The following is a 17950-nucleotide window of genomic DNA, read 5'->3' on the forward strand; positions in this document are numbered from 1 at the left end:
TTTAAATATAAAAAACTTAAATTACTTAGAGAGAGAAGCTATCTACTTAGAACTAAAGAACCCTTATATAGTAGAAACCTTAACTCTAGAAGATTCTATTTATTAGAAATTAACTAGTTACTATTATTAATATTAATAAGAATATTAGTAATATTCTTATTCTAGAATATTCGCTTAGAAATCAAATTTACTACTCTAGTAATATATCTTTCTAGAATATTCTATACTTACTATAGACTCTTTATAATTACTATAGTATAATAAACTATATAATATAAGTATTTATTACCTAATACTTATATAAGTAAGTATAGCTTAAGGGGTAACTCTTAGTTTCTAAGCTAGAGGTATAATCTTAAGTACCTCTATAAAGAGGATTTACGCTTCTTTATAGGCTTTACTTCCTCCGAAAGAAGACCTTTAATCTCTTTAAGATTAATTACTATATTATTTAAAACTACCTTTATTCTAGAGGTAGGTAGACTACTCTTTTTAAGTAAGTTAATTTCTTCTTAGACTATACTAGTAACCTCTAAAGCTATATAAGCCAAAGCCCGGAATTTCGTAAGATACTACGTTTAATTAGTAGTATACTAGATAGAAATAAGTAGTAGAATATATAGAAGTAGAGTATAGAGGCTTTCTATCTAAGTCTTTTTTAAGACTCTAGCTATAGGCTACGGCAAAGCTCTTATAATAGAAGCGAGTATAAGTTAGAACTAGGCGGTAAAAGTATAAACCCTCTATATAGGCGAAGTAGCGATTACTACCTAAATTATAGTAGTAGTAGCTAATCTTAGTCGTTCGACTATTTAAGAGAGACCGAAGGTAACTAGAGTAAGGCTCTTTATACTTAGTAGTATAAGTACGTTTCTAACCTTTAGCCGTAGCCGTAGGACGAGAAGAGACCGGAGTAGGAGACTATAATAATTAGCTACTTAGTTCTATAAAAGTAAGTATAAAAACTTATAGAAAATAAACTCGAAAGACTTAGAGAGCCTCTACTACTAAGATCCGGATTAAAATTATTCTCTAGACTATTACTACTACTACTACTACTAATACTAATACCTAATAACTCTTTCTTTCTTACTAAAAGGTAATAGTACTCCTTATAGTTACTAGCTTTAAAGGCGACGTTTATCTAAGTAGAGATAAGCTTAATCTCTAGTAGTTCTAGTAGCTCTAAAGGAGTACGGTTTTTACGCTTAATTTAAGTACTAGGATCTTTCTCTAGAATAGAAGGTATAACTAGTTTATCCTAACTAGTAGAAAGAACGGCGACACGGTAAGTATTATATCGCGTAATAGTTACGCGAGTAGTAGCGAGTTACTTAGTAGTAGCGAGTTACTTAGTAGTTTAATATCTCTTTAGTATAGTAAAGACTAATTAATTAATTAATTAGTTAGAACTAGAAATAGGAGGTAAGAATAATAGAGGATAAGAGCTAATTTTAATAAGATCTAGAGGGTAAGTATTACTTATATACTTCTAGGAGCTTACCTCTTTAGAAGCTAAGCTTATATTGTTTACTTAAGAATAATAGGATAAATTATAATTAGTTAAGTTCGGTAAGCGATATAATATTATATTTCTAAGTATAATAGCTAAAGCTAAGCTTAGAAATATACTATTTTAATACTTATAGGGGGTAGAAATATAAAAGGCTAAGAATAGTAAAGTATAGTTAGATAGATAGATAGTTCTTTAGAAGATAATATTAAGCGAGAAGTATTTAGGTTTCCGCTATTTAGCTATATTTAGATAGCTCCTATAGGTTCCTACGATATATAATTACTAGACAATACTAACCTAAAGCTACGTTTAATAGGTAAGCACTACTTTAAGTAGTTTCTAAGCTTACCTAGGGGGTATGTCGTAGACTAGGTTAGTTACGTAGGCAATATAGTTTAGGTGCGCTACAAGAGAGTAGCTCAGGCTACTTACTGGCACGTGCTAAGCATAGGACTATATATATTAGATGCTTAGCTGTCCTAAACCTAAGGGGTTAGACTTATTTAATATACTAAACCTCTATCCTGCCTATATGCTGCGTAATAATAGAAATACTAGTTACCGAAGTTAACTACGTCCCTAGTCTTAAATCTACCTTATTATCTACTAGAGTTCTAACCTCTAAAGGTTAGAAAGTAGAGTTTAATAAGAATATTACTTATATATCTAATAAAGATATTACTATACTAGCTAAGTAGAATAATAACGCTTACTACTTAGATTTAAGTATAGACTATAATAAACTAGAAAACCTAGTTTATAAAGTAGATTCTAGTATTAAGAATCTTAATATAGATTTACTATATAAGAGGTTAAATTATATAAATAAAGATTATCTTATTAAGACTATAGAAAACACTATAGGCTATAAACTAGATAAAACTAGTAAAACCGAATTAGATAACTATAATTCGTATATACTAGGTAAAATAACTAAGAATATTAGTTATAAACCTCTAGATAGTAATAAGGAACTACTAAGTTATTTTGACTTAGATATAGCCGGTCCTTTTAGAATATAAAGTTTACTAGGTAAAAAGTACTTTATAACCTTTACCTATAGACGTACTAGGGCTGTCTTTATATACGCCTTAAAATATAAGTCGGAGGCTATAGATAAGTTAATAGAACTAAATAACTTACTAAGAAACTAACTTAATATATCTATTAAAGGTTTACACTCCGATAACGCTCTAGAATTTAAGAGTAATAAATAGACTAGTTATTATACTAATAACGGTATATATAACAATTATAATAGTCCTTATAGTCCCGAATAAATAGGAATAGCCGAAAGGCTAAATAGATATATTATAGAAAGGTAAATTACTTTATATAACGAAAAGAATATACCTCTATTCTTATAGCCTTACTTAATTAAATCTATAGTATATATTAAAAATCGTACTTATAATAGTACTACTAAGACTATCCCTTATACCTCTATCTTTAATACTAAGCCAGATATTAGTAGTATTAAAATCCTAGGTTCTCTTACTTATACTTTAATATCTAAAGAAGTAAGAAATAAACAAGAACTAGGTAAGTTAGCTAACAAAGCTAATATAGGTATACTAGTAGGGTAGAAGGTATAATAAAAGCGGTCTTCTATTTATAACCTTCTTTAATCTATATTAGGTTAAAGGCGTTCTTCTAGTCGACTTTAGTAAATATCCTTACTTTAGCTAGCTTGTCCTATAAGTACTAGGTATTAGGTAATAGATATTAGTCTCTAATAGTAATTTTATTTACTCTTTAGAAGTCTCTATAAGGTCTTTCTTTATTATCGCTAGGTTTATTAGCGACTAGTATATTAGATACTATTAGCGATTTAGATACTTTAATCTAGCCTTTCTTAAGTACTATTTTAATATATTTCTCTAGTATTCTAGCGGTATCTAAATAGTAGCGTCTTAAGGTTTCTAAGAGATACTTTACCCCTTCTTTAAAGTTAATTTTATAGTCCTATAGTTAATATTTAAGTAAGGCTTAAAAGTCTTCCGGGTTTTTAAATAATTTCCTAAATTCTCTATACTATATAAGTATCTATTACTTACCTTAGTTATCGACTTTCTATAGAGGACCCTCTATTTCTTTAAGATATTCGGACGCTTTAGAGAAGGTAGTATAAACCTCTCTCTAGCCTTCTAGTTACTATAAACCCTTATAGTAGTATTATATAAAACTTAACGTTTTCTTAACTTAGTCGATATCTAGGTTATACTTTATAATCTAGGGTATCCTAAGAATAGCCTTATAATTACCGATAATAGCGATATTAAACTAGACGTTTTCTATATATTCTTCTTCTAGTATTAGGGTAGAAGGCGCTATTACTTAGGTAATAATTCTATTATTATAAGTAATCTTAGTTTTATCTATAACCTCTAGCGAATAAGGTTAGATATTAACTAAGAGTACGTTTATTCTAGCCTTTACTCTTAGAGATATAAAGTTCTTAGTAGTATCTAAGTCTAGTAGAACCCGGATATCTTAGCCTTTAAATTTTACTTAAAATTCGAGTTTCTCTTATCTATTAGTAGTAGCTATAATATTATTTATAGTATATAGTCTCGTTTTCTCGAATATAGTTTCGCTAGTATACTAGTATTCCTAGACCTATTCTATTTAAGTAAAACTAATAAGCTAGTAAGAAACCCTTACTTTAATAATGTTATTAAAGGTTCTATATACTACTTCTAAGGCTTGCTCGTTAGGTTACTAAGGCTCGGTAATTATTCGTTTTTAAAGGCGGTAATCTCGCTACTAGTAAACGATTTTCTAGATATTACTAAACTTAATAACGTCTATAAACTTCTCGACTTTCTCGGCCGGTTACTTATACTTAACGACGTAGTCTAGGCTAGTATAGAAGGTAGTCCGGTAGTAGTCGGTATAGACTACCTAATAAGTTATACTAATAAGAGGTTCGGTACCCTCTAAGTAGGTAGAGACTTTAAAGATTTTCCTATTATCTCTATTCTTATAGGTTCGATAGTCCTCTAGGGCCCTAGTAAATTCCTAAAACTTACTCTTAGTAGGTTATCTCTAGCCTAAGGTATAGTCGCTAGTATCTAACGACGAAGAGGAGAAAGAAGATATAGTAGTATTATTATTTAGATTCTCTTCTATCTCTTAGCTACCGCTAGCCTATCTATTAAGGGCTTAATCGAAAGAATCGGCGTCGAGCTCCGTTATCTCTAGTTATTAGTAGATATCTAGTACGTTAAGCTTAGTTTTAGTAAGTTCTCGGTAGCTTATAGGATATAAGGTATATCTAATAGTTATATTAATAGACTTATTCTTTCTCTTCTAAGGCTAGAATTTCCTATAAGAGCTAGCTAGATAGCCCGATAGTCTATACTTAAAATAAAGTCCCTTGTCCTAGCGTTATTACCTTTTCTTATTAAAGAGCTATCCTTATTATAGGGCTTTCCTAAGGGCTACGTTTACTTACTTAGTATTACTACGTTACTTATAGTACCCTTTATAGTAATGTTAATTTTATATATAATATATAGTAATAAATACTTATATTATTCTCTTTCTATACTTAATTAGGTTAAGGCTTAGTAGTACTATAGTTTAAACTAAGTCTACGTATTCTTATTATTTCTATTCGTTAGAGATAAGAATAATAATATAGTAAGCCTTAGTAATTTAACCGGCATATAGGTGTGTATAGCGCTATTTAATCTAATAGGCTACTTTATATAGTATAGATATCGGCACTTATACTATAGGCTAGTTAGATATCTAAAGATATCGGTAGTTATACTATAGGTTAATTAAATCCCTTAAGATATCGGCAATTATACTATAGGTTAATAGTTTAGCTTTAAAGCTTACTAATAACTTATTCTAAAGTTTATATATAGTTATAAATCCCCTCTATAGTTTTAAGTTCTTTAAGTAAAATATATACTTTTTATATATTATTAAGTTATCTAGTCTTTATTACGCTTTATCCCAAATTTTACCTTTTACACTTTTCTAGTTATAAACTAAAAGTATTCGGTTTATCTCTTTAATATTATACGATTTTCTAGTAGAAGTATAGGTACTATAGCGACTATACTTTAAGTCTTAAGAGACTATATACTCTTTTCCTACCTTTTTGTAATAAGAATAAGATACTATCTTCTTTCTAGTTAGATTAATTTATTTACTAAGGGCTATAATATTAGAACGTTTAGTTATATAATTAGATAGTATATTAGAAGAAAGAGAAGTCTATAGTCTTTAACCGACGTATTTCTTAGTCGTACTTAAGCGTATAGACTTACTAGTCTAAATAGGGGATAGTATTATAAGTAGCGTCGTCCTTAGTATTATAATACTCTTAAGACTAAAAGTCTTAGGATTAAACAAGGTTATAAGAATTAAGTAGTTTCTAGAACTACTATTTAGTAGTTTTATTTAGTTAATATTAGCTATATTTAGGTTAGCGGGTAGGCCCTAATTTAGGGTACTATTACGTAATAATAAAAGCTCGATAGATTTACTAAGTAAACTTATTAAACTTAAAGAAAGAAAGTTCTATATAATAATTATAATTTTCTTAGATAGAAGCTTTATACTTAACTTACTATAGTAATAGTATCTTATTTATTTAACTTACTCTTATTATAACGAATACACCTTCGAGTATATAACCTAATAGTCTTATATATACTTACTTATATACTAATCCGACAAAACCTCTATCTACTATATATAGAATACCTAAATTGTTATAATACTTACGTTTAATACTTATTAAGCCTCGCTAAAGCCCTAACTCTAAGTCCGCCTCTTTAGTAGTACTTATATATACTTAAATATTAAAGTCTAAATTAACTTCTACTTTCTTCTTTATTAAACTTATTATATTCTTTAAGAAACCTTATGTAACGAGTTAGACTCGAAGGTAGTACTTAGTATAGTCTACACTAAAGTTATATATATATACGTAACTTATCTTACTTACCTTATTTATATATAAGAAGCTACGGCTCTATCTCTCTTTCTTTTTTAGTAATTATAAACTATTATAAATAACTCTACTACTTTAACTAAAGGCTTAGCCTATAATACCTTAGTATATATACTACTTTCCTATAATATTATAGTAGTTAAAATATAGACTATACTAATTATAGTACTAATATTAATTACTATAATAATAAAAAGACTTTTACTAAAAATAAAGTATTATAAATAAAATATAGTATAGTTAAAGGAAACTATTTTAATATAAGTAAAAAAGATTAGTTTAGTAATTACTTATATAGTAAAAATATTAGTTTTAGTAATTTTAAAGTATAAAGTACTATAGATTTTAAGTTAAACTCTAAAACTTCTAACTTTTCTAGTAGTAATATTACTTATTTAAGTAATATTATATTAAAAGAAGAAGAGACTACTATTAACTCTTTTTTACCTAGTTACTTTAATAATAATAGATTACTTAGTACTATATTAGATAATAATAAAATAATCTATATAGATAACTTAGAATCTAGAGTTATAAGTAACTTATTAGACGAAAATAGTAACTTGGAGTTAAACGAGCTCGGGACGCTAACACAACTAGCGCACTGCAGGCGCCTGCGCGGTAGCATGGGTAGGTAGTAGGCCAGGCCCTAAAGATCCCCTCCTCCGCACATCCATATGGCTCAACAATGCGACGCGTGGTAGTAACAGGTCTGGGTGCGATCACTCCATTAGGAGTAGGTGTGCGGCAGACTTGGACCCGTTTGATAGCTGGCCATAGTGGTATTGTCAGCGTTGCTGATCTCGAACCTCAAGAGCGATGGCAGCCACTTCCCAGCACAATTGCAGGCACCATTCCGGGCAATGGCAACAAGGACGAATATAGATGGCAAGTGCTGGACTGGTTGTCAAAAGGCGAAGAGCGACGGATGGCAAAATTCAGCCAGTATGCGATCGCTGCGACAGAGATGGCTCTTCAAGACGCCGACTGGAGACCGGCCACAGAAGCACAGAAGGAATCGACCGGAGTTTGTCTCGGCAGCGGCATTGGGAACTTGGAAGAACTGTACGATACCAGTATTGCCTACGAAAAAGCAGTGAGCATTGTTGACGCTGGGGTAGGGCTATTTGCTGAGAGATTTGCTGAAAGATTGCGTAGGGCTACAAAAAAGTATCGCCATTATTTGTGCCCCAATTACTTATAAACCTGGGGGCGGGACACATATCCATCAAGTATGGTCTTCAGGGGCCCAATCATGCCGTTACAACAGCGTGTACTACTGGCGCTCATGCCATTGGCGATGCGTCGCGCTTTATCGCCTTGGGAGACGCCGATGTGATGGTTGCTGGAGGGTCAGAGTCGTGTATCCACCCACTTGCACTTGCTGGCTTTGCAAGATCGAGGTCACTTGCTACATCCTTTAATCATGATCCTAAGTCGGCTTCCCGTCCTTTCGACAAAGCAAGAGAGGGCTTTGTCATTGCTGAAGGTGCCGGAGTTATCATATTAGAGGAGTTAGAACACGCCAAAGCTCGTGGTGCCCAGATATATGCAGAAGTTCGCGGCTATGGCTGCAGCGGGGATGCACATCATATAACTGCTCCTCGAGCGGACGGACATGGCGCTTTCCTGGCTATGAAACGGGCTTTGCGGAATGCAAATATTCCTCCGAAAAATGTCGACTACATTAATGCACATGCAACAAGTACGCCACTTGGAGATGCGGCCGAAAATAGTGCAATCCAACACCTGATGCTTGGGGAGGACGGCAAGGAGAGCGCGTATCAGATCGCGGTCAGTAGTACCAAGGGTGCAATCGGTCATCTTCTGGGGGCTGCTGGTGCAGTTGAAGCTATATTTTCAATTCTTGCCACGAAAGAGGTATGTCTGTATGGGGCTGCATGAGCTAGACACTGACACGTATAGGATGTCCTGCCACCCACCCTCAATCTAGAGAGTCTTGATACTGGCTTCAGGTGCAATTACATTCCTGGTTCTGCACAGCATAAAATTGTCAATGTTTCTATGTCAAATAGCTTTGGATTCGGAGGCACCAACGCCTCGCTCGTCTTCTCAAAATACCCATGATATTTTACGTCGAAATTCTCAGCCCAAGCAATAATCCTCCAACCGCCGTAGCGAATACATGTTGATACATATTTGAAGCAGGCGATGCATGTGGGATGCAGGCTTGTTGCTTGCCTTTGCAGGGCCGCTGACATTGGTTTTATTGCGGCCAGAATTTTAACAGAAAAACTTCCCCAAATGTGCTCTTACATGCTGCCAATGTTTCCCCACTCAGCTCCTCTCTCACTGTACCAACGTCGAAAAACGTCCCAGTCGCGGCATGTGTGTGCCATCGGGGTTCCAATGAGTTGAACATTGTCTGCGTCTCCATATGGACGGAGTGGTACGGGGGTCAAATCGCCCGCGCATTGTATTGTTTGGCGTAGCTGTTCGATGCAGTGAATAACATGCATTTTTTGTAACCCTTCCGGAAACTTGTGGCTACTGTGCCTTTCATAATATTCTGGATTCAGGGCCTTCCGAATGGCGTTCAAGCAATGCAATGAATGCATTACTTCAACTCTAGGCTCTGGTTAGCACTCCGCATATTTTTTCGTAGCTCATCACTTACTCTGCTAGATACGTGTCACTGATGGGGACTGGGTCATCCATTTTCATCGCGATCTCTGGAGGCACTACAAGATATTGACCTGACTAATTTAGCACTTGAAGCAATATATCAACGTAAACGTACCACTTAAAAGCTTTCCCCACGCTTCATCGATTGCTGGCGAAGGGTCTCCTGCGTATTGCGGTGCTGCGGGATCGAAGTCGCGATAAATTTCACCGGATGTGTCATTATATCGCAACGCACTCGTGTAGATTACATCTCTTTTGATCCCGAGAACCGACCTAGCAGGGGCTATCATGTTTAACATAGGTCTTTGAAATTTCAAATGTGACTTACACCATTCCGTCGGATAACTATATTGATACTGTGTTTCACAGCTGTTGTGGCTCCAGAAGTAGATGCAGCTGATGCCGAGGACCACAGACAGCAGCGACGAAAGAGTTAAAGGCAAAACTTGAACCTGAGTGCGTTGAGTACTAGAGTTGTGACCCTCTACAGATGAGAATGAATCTCCAGACAGGATTTCCTCGTATATTGGCTCTTTGGTTGACATGTTTAAGGTATAACGTAATGTCTAAGTTAGAACCTACGTTCCTTTCCAAAAGAGAAAATGGAAATTGATGGCGGCGATTCCGGTCCAACCCGTGACCAATATTTGTTGGAATTGTCTTTCGGGTGAATTGAGCTATGTCCTGCGGCACGGCAATTTTGGTTCAGAGGATATTCTTTCTAAATCTAGTCCAACGGAAATGCCGATAGCTCGGCTTGCAATCATTTTTCTTTGTTCTCCCTATCAATGTCTTACAATTATGTTTCCTTTGCTTGAAGACCTTTTGGCGTCCACACGTACAGATACTGAGTGGCAACCTGTTACAAGACTCGTCATAAAGAATCAAGTGAAGGAAGCAGATCCTCGGTGAATTCGCGATGGAGTTGGAAGAAAGCCCAGAAAATGGGTTTGGCAATCGCTTCGTCTCACGTCAACTGGTTTGACAAGTCGGCAATCGTAGGCACCGAATCCAAATGATGAGCGTACTGATCTCGTACACCGATTCACAAAGCACGTCTGTTGAGCCCAAAAGTGTCGTTCCAAATCTTCGATACCATGCAATCTACGACTTTTGTAATTGATTCACTACCAGGGACTGCTTTGAGGTATAAGTTAGCCGTTCGTCCTCTCTTATAGATGCTTCCTGGGATCTTCATCACAGTCTCGGGCAGAACAGCATCCGGGGATACAAATCCCATTACACTCTTCGTGATCTGTTAAACCGCTACTAGTTATCCGCTCTCTTTCCATATTCTGGGCATTAGACATGTATCTAAATGCAGGTTTCATGCTTGGCGTTTTCTCAGTCGCTCTGGGTGCACCACTATTCGTAAGTGTTCCGGCATCGCTGTTAGCCATCATCACTTTTCACTCAGAAGCATCACACGAACAAAGCCTTGTATAACGTATTTAACTTGTGATGTAGACCACAAACTCACCGTCTGTCATCAACGGTCTGGAAAAGAGACAACCCAACGGATTTCCGTTCACTCTTCTGGCATCAGTCATCGCTTCGTTGACTGATGGTGCAGCAATCGCGCTTCTTGGTGCTCCAAAGGTGGCCGGTGGTCCAGCAGATCCTTTGGCTTTCCTTCAGAACTTACTAGGCCAAAAAGACGCAAACAAAAAGCGTCAAATCTTTGACGATATCACCAACCCTACGGCGCTGGTGTCTCAGGTTACGGCAGCAGCTACGGATGGAGTTGCTCTATCAGTTCTTGGAGCAAAGCCCGTTGCAGGGGGTGGAAGCAATCTCTTGAATTTGCTGCCAAATACAAATGGCGAGCTCATTCCCCTAGGCTTGCTAGACGTCCTTGCTGCTCGGCATGCTGTAACCAAGCAACCAACAATGAGCTCGTTCGTGACTCCTCACGCCGAAACATTCATAGACATCTCATACCCAATAAGCCATGCTGATCACGACGACTTTCCCATCAGCAAGCGAGCCGTATCCATGAATGTCGTCCATCCTCGACAGTTGAGTCAGCTCCCTACTTTATTGGATGGTCTCTCGTCTGAATTAACAGATCCTCTCGCCAATGTAATAAATCAAAGCCTGTAATTTCCGCGAGCCCAGCCATCTGCTGTGTATTCGCTATGGGGAAATGGTTTAATCATTTGATCATCGTTTTACTGTCAACATTTCGCTCAAGTTATTTGGGATTCGTTATTTACAGGGCATATGGCCGGGGCCGTTGATTTTTTTTCTCTTCTTTTCTTTTCTTTTCTTTTCTGGGTTTAGAAATTCCTACGCTCTCCTGTTGGTGTTGATTTAATTTTCCCTAATGTTTTGTTTGTTACAGCTAGTATTATTGTCTTGTTATGGAATTTATCTGGTTCTAAAAAGGTCATCTGACTGACATATATGGTTGCCGAGTCTTCTACCTCGACTTCAGTCACAGAGGCGTACTTTTGACATGTGTACCTAGGTCACAACACCATTCTATATGAGCATGGTTGCCCCCACAATTTGTCTGATATAAATTCTAGCCTGGTGGCTAGTATGATTTTTCGATAGGCATAGCCGATCGGCTTTGTAGATAAACGTAGTATGCTCACGGGGTAGAGTTATACTCACACTCCCTACGTATGGTGACAGTGTGAATTACGACCTATGTGAGATGCCTAAAATTTGCTTCTGATGCTGCCCCGAATGGTGCCAATCGTCCTGAAACGGCTTTCTGACTTTCAAACTACCAACGTTGTGGCAGCCTGAGTGATAAGTAAGGACCTTCACTACAAGATGATTGTTGACACTTTTTCATCTAGATCTCCTCAGATCAAGTACAATGATTTAAAGTAGGTCCATATATCAGTCCAGAAGAGGAAAAGATAAGTATCTGACTGCCACTTTAACCTATGAAGTTGGGTACATGAAATATGAATCATTATTCCTGGATGTGTTGACACTCGGTTATACATGGTGCTGAAAACGCCATCCGACTTCTATTACAACTACAGTGGTGTAACTTTACATTGCAATGGGACTAAAAGTTTACCTCACTCTGTCTGAATTCGATGGTTGCAATTCAACCCTACCACGGATTTAATACGGACATTAGTAAACAAACTGCTAAGGTAATTAAGAGTGTTAATGCTTGTCTGAAAATAATATTCTACATACATTGTTTGTATTGACTATCTTGTTTAAGCTAACTCTGTACTAATTATGGTCACTCCTGTATGGGTTTTTTTTTAACTATCTAATACCAAATGAGCACGAGCTTATTTTCAGAGAGATAATTATCCGTTTTGCAATTTCGTTGAAAATGATGTCTGAATAGACAGCATTGTTTTCCTGGAGGAAACTCTTGTTACTAGACCACGGTGCAGCTAGAAAGGGGTCCAAGATGCTTGATTGTACCTTTGCTACCGCTCGTCTCTTCTCGATCTGATGAAATTGTGAATATATAACCTACCTGCATAAGGCAAAAAGCTCGATATGAATATGGATGGCATCCCAGATGTATATTGAATATCTGTAAGCAAGACTTCGTAATCTAGCGGCTCATCGGTTTCAAAACCCCAAAGTTTGAATTAGAGAATCAATCATATTAGCTCGGGAGTGGAAAGACTGCAATCCCCTGCGACAGTTCGATTTGCAGATGTGAGGATCTGCGCATGGTTTTGGTTCGGCCAAAGCATTTTACTTATGCCAACTGAAAACCGTGAGAATTCAGTTCTAATGATATATCAAAGGAAGTGTTGCAGAATGCTAGGTAGCACTAGAGAAACGTCTAAGAACAATCTAGTGACAACATAGGTAGCCCAGCCGGATGCAGCCTAGGTGTTGGATTTGAACGTAGAATTTATGGAAAAGCTCGGCGCTGTCTTAATTTATTCCATGTGAGATATCTTCCACCGACAGGGAACCTCTCGGCAGCGATGGCGGCTCGGATCAAAAGAGGAGTTCCATTGTGTTAGCCTAGCGGCATCGCAAGTTAAAAGAAATTAATTCAAGTTCTTGATCATTGAATACGCGATTATCACAGCAGGGCTTGGCGAAATAATGGTGTGCGAGGAATCCTGAGAGGTCGAGTATGACATGGGTTGTAGGTTACCATCGAAGGAAAAGTATGGAACTGGTGCTCGACGTGCAACATGATTTTTTGTTTCCATTTATTTTCGAAACCCTTAACACAAAGAATGCAAAATATTCAAGTATTTGTGCAGATTTGGCGTTCGCGGTGTGAACAATATGGAGCCCGTTGCTGCTTGGCTATGGAACACTGGGACGAAATTCGAAGACATCGTTGAGAACTCCAAAATCATTACCTTCGGGCAAAAGATCAGCTCGAACTTCTATAGGCTGCCCTCCATGGCTCATGAAAAAGTTGCCTTGTGACAATGGCAGTTTGGAGCGCAGAGTATGATTTGGGTACCATTGCGCCTGTGTGGGCAGTCAGCCGCGAGGGATTCAAGGGCCTATAGTCTTGCAAGAGAAAGAGACGAAAGACAGATTGGTTCACATACCTGGTAACCTAACGCTAGCATAATCCGGTAACTATCACTCTCGTTTGGCATACCCGCATGCCACGTTCTCAAGTCTCTTAGCATAATGTCTCCCTCCTCACAAGCAGGCTGAAGTGGAGGTCTGATCTGCCTTCTTTCCTCCCGCACATCATCGCGTAGAAATGTCATCGGTTCTCCTACTCGGAGATTTGCGTTTGCGAGCGTGCTTTCAGTCGTAGTAACCTGCTGATCTTGACCAGAAGTAGAGGCATGAGAACCAAGCCAGAATTCAGTGGACCCCGTTGTCCTGTTGAAAGGGCAAAGAGGGATGTTTGCGATTACATAGAAAGGGCACTTGAAAACGATTATTAACATTTCATACACCACGGGATCCAGAAGATATACCTGCGGATGGAAGAAGGTGATATCTTTGTGGACAGGCTGACGAAGGCCATACGTCCTCGGTATAGCGTTATTCCCCGTCATGAAATTCCAGATTGGATTAGCACCCAGATAACTCTAAGATGTCAGCACCTCTATTGCTAACACCGAATGGGTCTTTAAAGCTTTACTGACGCATTCATGATTTGAATGACGAAAGGATTGAAAAAGACATCGTTAAACAAATACTGCGAATCTGCGACAGGCGGTCCCTGAAGAATGTTTGCTTCTTCCATCAGTAAATATCTCATGGCCAGGCATCTACTTACAGTTCACGCCTTGGTTGAAAGGCTTTGCGTTGCGCTGGAGCAAATCATCTGCTTCTACTCTCATATACTCATTAATCTTGTGAATATGCGAAACATTAACCACGGACTTCAACACGACGAATCCATCTTGGTGCAGAGCTTCGAGAGCTGAAGTGATATTCTGTGCGTTGTAAAGAGCGGCGGCCGATTCCTCGGTGGTAGGATAGATGAGACGAGCAGCGTCTGTAGACTCTTTCGGCTCATTGTACGAACTGGGCATGCTTGCAGTTGAGCGAGGATGATCCCAGGTGGAGCTTTATCTGCCAAATTTCTAAATGTCCAGACACTTGAATTATCGCCAAATCGACACGAACAGAGAATATATATCACCGTCCGTGGATGGGGTGTGTTTGGTTTGCATGTGAGAACGCGCTCAGCGGAGCCAGTCGTATGGTTGGCCAAGTAGATAACCCACTCTTGACTCTCCCAAAATTTCATACTCTTCTACAGTTAGGACATACGATAGTCAATATTGGACGATATACTAAGCTTCACTGGTGCTGTCGTGAATTCGACATATCACGCACTAAAATTCGTCGGACTTCAAATCCACAGAAGCATGAGTCCTATCATCTATGGACTTGTAACTCGATTCTAACATGCCTAAAATTTGTGTCTACTCTCCCACTTCCGAAAATAGGGCAAGCGTCTTACCCTCGGATCGCGTCAAGTTCAGGTAGACTACTCTATACAGAGCTGCGAATGTGTTGATTACATAGCCGCACCCCGATCACTAGACCGACTGAGCAATGTAGGTATAAACAGGTCGTTTCAGTCAACAGTGTGCTAAAGGCGTCCCACTAATCGTAAGTGGATAGGATGCATAAAAGCCACCAGTAGGATGGCTCACGTCAATAGAGTGATCTAGCCGAGTATCTGGCACAACTCACAAGAGCGCGGTCCAGCGAGTATTTCAGATGTCAAACACGTCCGATAGGATGGGGAAAGGGCGCTTTCAAGAGACTGCTTCAATATTGAAGCGGGATAAGAGTCTTTAATTCCATCAATCAATTCCGGGAATTAGAGTCGATCACATCCCTGAGCTGGGCGTTATGAAATTCGTAGACAGTATCCGAGATCTGATAGCTTACGCATTTCCATTAGTTGTTGCAACTGGAGACGACGTAGTTCGTTGGACGGGAAATTGGACTCAGACGACGGGGCACACCGTAATCACAGTAAATGGGCTGTTCATCTGGAGTATTCAGAAATACACAATGGTCATAGTATCTATATACATAGTCGACTCACGGAGCTTCTCTTCATCTCTGACCCAAGGCCTCATCTGTAATACGCTGCGACTCGGGAACCTCAGCAGCTTTGCCCTGCGGCTCCAAAGGATATGGTGTTGTATGTAAGGACTCGAGATGCGCGCGATGATGTTCGTTTGCCTGACATATGTTAGTCGTTAACCTCCATAAGTGAACGCTATGGGAATAAAATGATGCCGATCTGGGTTGTCGAGCATAGCTTACAAATGGAAGACCACAGTATGTACACATGCAGATTTGGGGTTTATCAACGTTGATGAATATTCTTGGATGACCCAATGGCCCACCACCGCCGTCGCATGCGACCATTCGCTCATGTGTCCAGCGCACTGGCTGCTGATGAATTAGAGTAATAGCTGCTTGGGGTGCAGGCTAGGTCATCGATTAGTTCGTCTCTGATCAGGTGTACATATGAAGATGGATGGACGGATTGACATACCTGAGCCTCCATAATGGTTTGTTCGAATCTCGGGCCTGACATCGCTTTTGCTCTTGGGTTTTGACTCCTGGACCACGCCACGGCTCGGTTTGGCGCCTGCGTTACCCTCCTGTGTTCTGCATCTTCAGTCTTTTCCTGCAAAGAGGTTGATGTGTGGACCGCCTCAGTTGGAAGCTCATTGGTCTTGGAAACGTTCGGAACGTCCTTCTGGGGGGTAGGGTCGTTAATTTCTTGTTGATCGTTGGCGGAAAACGCATAGCTTCGCCGTGAAGCAGTTTGAATTCGTTTCGAAATTTGCCATGCGGCTCGTGATCTGATTGTGGGAAGCATTGGTGCGGAGAGCTCAAATCCTGCGGCTTGGTCGACGTTAAAGCTATCTCATTGTCGTCCTCCTTCTTGGAGCTGGAACAGACGGGAAGCTAGAAATTGACTAAGCGGCTGCTACAGTCTAGACCACCGAGGTTGTGCCGGCGCGGGATGCTCGATGATGCATTTACTGCTGTCCAAATCAGGGTCTGATTCTGCTTCCCATTTATCATATATTCTTGTCAAAACCCAACCCAATACCAGAATCTCATGAATTGGAGCAAACGATTTCCTCTCTGGTTCGACACTGACGCCGCGGCTATTCAGACTGAGAAATAGGTCAAATTCCAACTCGGTTCGGATTTTCCTCCACACACGATCATCATGGCAAGCACCACGAGTACGCCGGGGAGTGCCCCGAAGGCCATGTCCTCGCGCCTGCTCACAATGAAGTTTATGCAAAGGGCAGCTGCATCGCCGACGTCTCCTTCGCCCGTGGTTCCGGACGAGCGCCCACAGAAACGAAGGAAAAAGGATGCAGACCCATCGGCTGTGGCCTTCGATGTCAACGCTCTCGCAAATAATCTGGCCGTCCAAAAGGCGCTCGGGGAGGAAGAGGCAATACGGCAAGCTGCGCTTGATAGACAGGCGGCAGAGGCTGGCGACACGAGATGGGTATTGAATTTCGAGGACGAGAAACGCCCTCTAAAGACGTATACAACGACACTACAGGTTGTTCCAACCGGTTTCGCGAACCTTGACAGCTTGTCGGCCCCACAGATACAGTCTTTGAGTGAGGAAGACGTACATGATAGACCATTGCTTGTAGGCCGCCGAAGTTTTGGGAAATTCAATCGGATACTTGAAGTATGTTGTTTCCCAGCATTATTTTGCTGTTATATTAACATCTTTGCAGCGACAGCAAAATCCCTCCTTAGATGACTCCTCGGATTCCACATCCGAAAATGAGGACGAGGATGCAAAAGATTTTTCAGCAAACTCCGACGATTCATCGAGCGATTCCAACAATCCTACTGATGCCTTGCTGAGGGCCTCTCAAGCTGAAGCGGCGCAACGACTAAAGTCAGAACGTAAAGCTAAGAAGAAGGCGGAAAAGAAGAAAGGTGAAAAGCTAGCTAAGCAGCGCAAGAAGAAAGAGGTTAATATCAATGGGTTGTCATCACTTTCCGGCGAAAAGGCGTTTTCTCCTACCAAAGGACCCTGCTATAATTGTGATGGGCCTCATCTAAGAGCAGATTGCCCAGAAACCAAGAGAGTATATCAAGGAGGAATAGACGATAGTCGACCGAGAAAATCTCTCCGTAAGCGCTAATGCGAAAGCCATCTTTAATTAATTAATATATTCGACCCACCCGCCTCAAGTTGAATTATGATTCAAACAACTACAAGAGTAAATTGATTTGCCAGGCACAATAGCACAGATTTAAACGGGGTATTTGCTCATAAGTAGCCACCGGGCTTTTCAGCACGATCAAGTTCATGATGGAATGAGCTGGGCAGAGATCATCTTTTTTATTAACAATCAGCTATGGTA

General features: G+C 39.1%; 6 protein-coding genes across 6 annotated transcripts; 3 read left to right on the forward strand and 3 right to left on the reverse strand.

Moving 5' to 3' along the window:
• Positions 1-7179: 7179 nt before the first annotated feature.
• GLAREA_06101 (Thiolase-like protein) lies at positions 7180-8579 on the forward strand (the record flags this gene model as incomplete). Its single annotated transcript, XM_008081515.1, has 3 exons — positions 7180-7587; positions 7650-8372; positions 8418-8579. 3 exons carry the CDS (start codon positions 7180-7182, stop codon positions 8577-8579), a joined length of 1293 nt encoding a protein of 430 aa, XP_008079706.1.
• A 185-nt stretch (positions 8580-8764) lies between these two features.
• On the reverse strand, positions 8765-9682 carry GLAREA_06102 (uncharacterized protein; the record flags this gene model as incomplete). The annotated part of the gene is made up of 3 exons (XM_008081516.1): positions 8765-9080; positions 9130-9208; positions 9253-9682. 3 exons carry the CDS (start codon positions 9680-9682, stop codon positions 8765-8767), a joined length of 825 nt encoding a protein of 274 aa, XP_008079707.1.
• Positions 9683-10445: 763 nt separating this feature from the next.
• On the forward strand, positions 10446-11240 carry GLAREA_06103 (uncharacterized protein; the record flags this gene model as incomplete). The annotated part of the gene is made up of 2 exons (XM_008081517.1): positions 10446-10508; positions 10605-11240. The coding sequence occupies 2 exons, from the start codon at positions 10446-10448 to the stop codon at positions 11238-11240; spliced, it is 699 nt and encodes a 232-aa protein (XP_008079708.1).
• Positions 11241-13397: 2157 nt separating this feature from the next.
• Positions 13398-14599, reverse strand: GLAREA_06104 (Clavaminate synthase-like protein; the record flags this gene model as incomplete). Its single annotated transcript, XM_008081518.1, has 5 exons — positions 13398-13568; positions 13652-13984; positions 14036-14149; positions 14203-14297; positions 14341-14599. The coding sequence occupies 5 exons, from the start codon at positions 14597-14599 to the stop codon at positions 13398-13400; spliced, it is 972 nt and encodes a 323-aa protein (XP_008079709.1).
• Positions 14600-15641: 1042 nt separating this feature from the next.
• GLAREA_06105 (uncharacterized protein) lies at positions 15642-16419 on the reverse strand (the record flags this gene model as incomplete). Its single annotated transcript, XM_008081519.1, has 3 exons — positions 15642-15770; positions 15855-16022; positions 16090-16419. The coding sequence occupies 3 exons, from the start codon at positions 16417-16419 to the stop codon at positions 15642-15644; spliced, it is 627 nt and encodes a 208-aa protein (XP_008079710.1).
• Positions 16420-16779: 360 nt separating this feature from the next.
• On the forward strand, positions 16780-17728 carry GLAREA_06106 (uncharacterized protein; the record flags this gene model as incomplete). Its single annotated transcript, XM_008081520.1, has 2 exons — positions 16780-17262; positions 17312-17728. The coding sequence occupies 2 exons, from the start codon at positions 16780-16782 to the stop codon at positions 17726-17728; spliced, it is 900 nt and encodes a 299-aa protein (XP_008079711.1).
• Positions 17729-17950: the final 222 nt, after the last annotated feature.

This window comes from Glarea lozoyensis (genome assembly GCF_000409485.1).
Source record: "Glarea lozoyensis ATCC 20868 chromosome Unknown GLAREA15, whole genome shotgun sequence".
Lineage (NCBI taxonomy): Eukaryota > Fungi > Ascomycota > Leotiomycetes > Helotiales > Helotiaceae > Glarea > Glarea lozoyensis.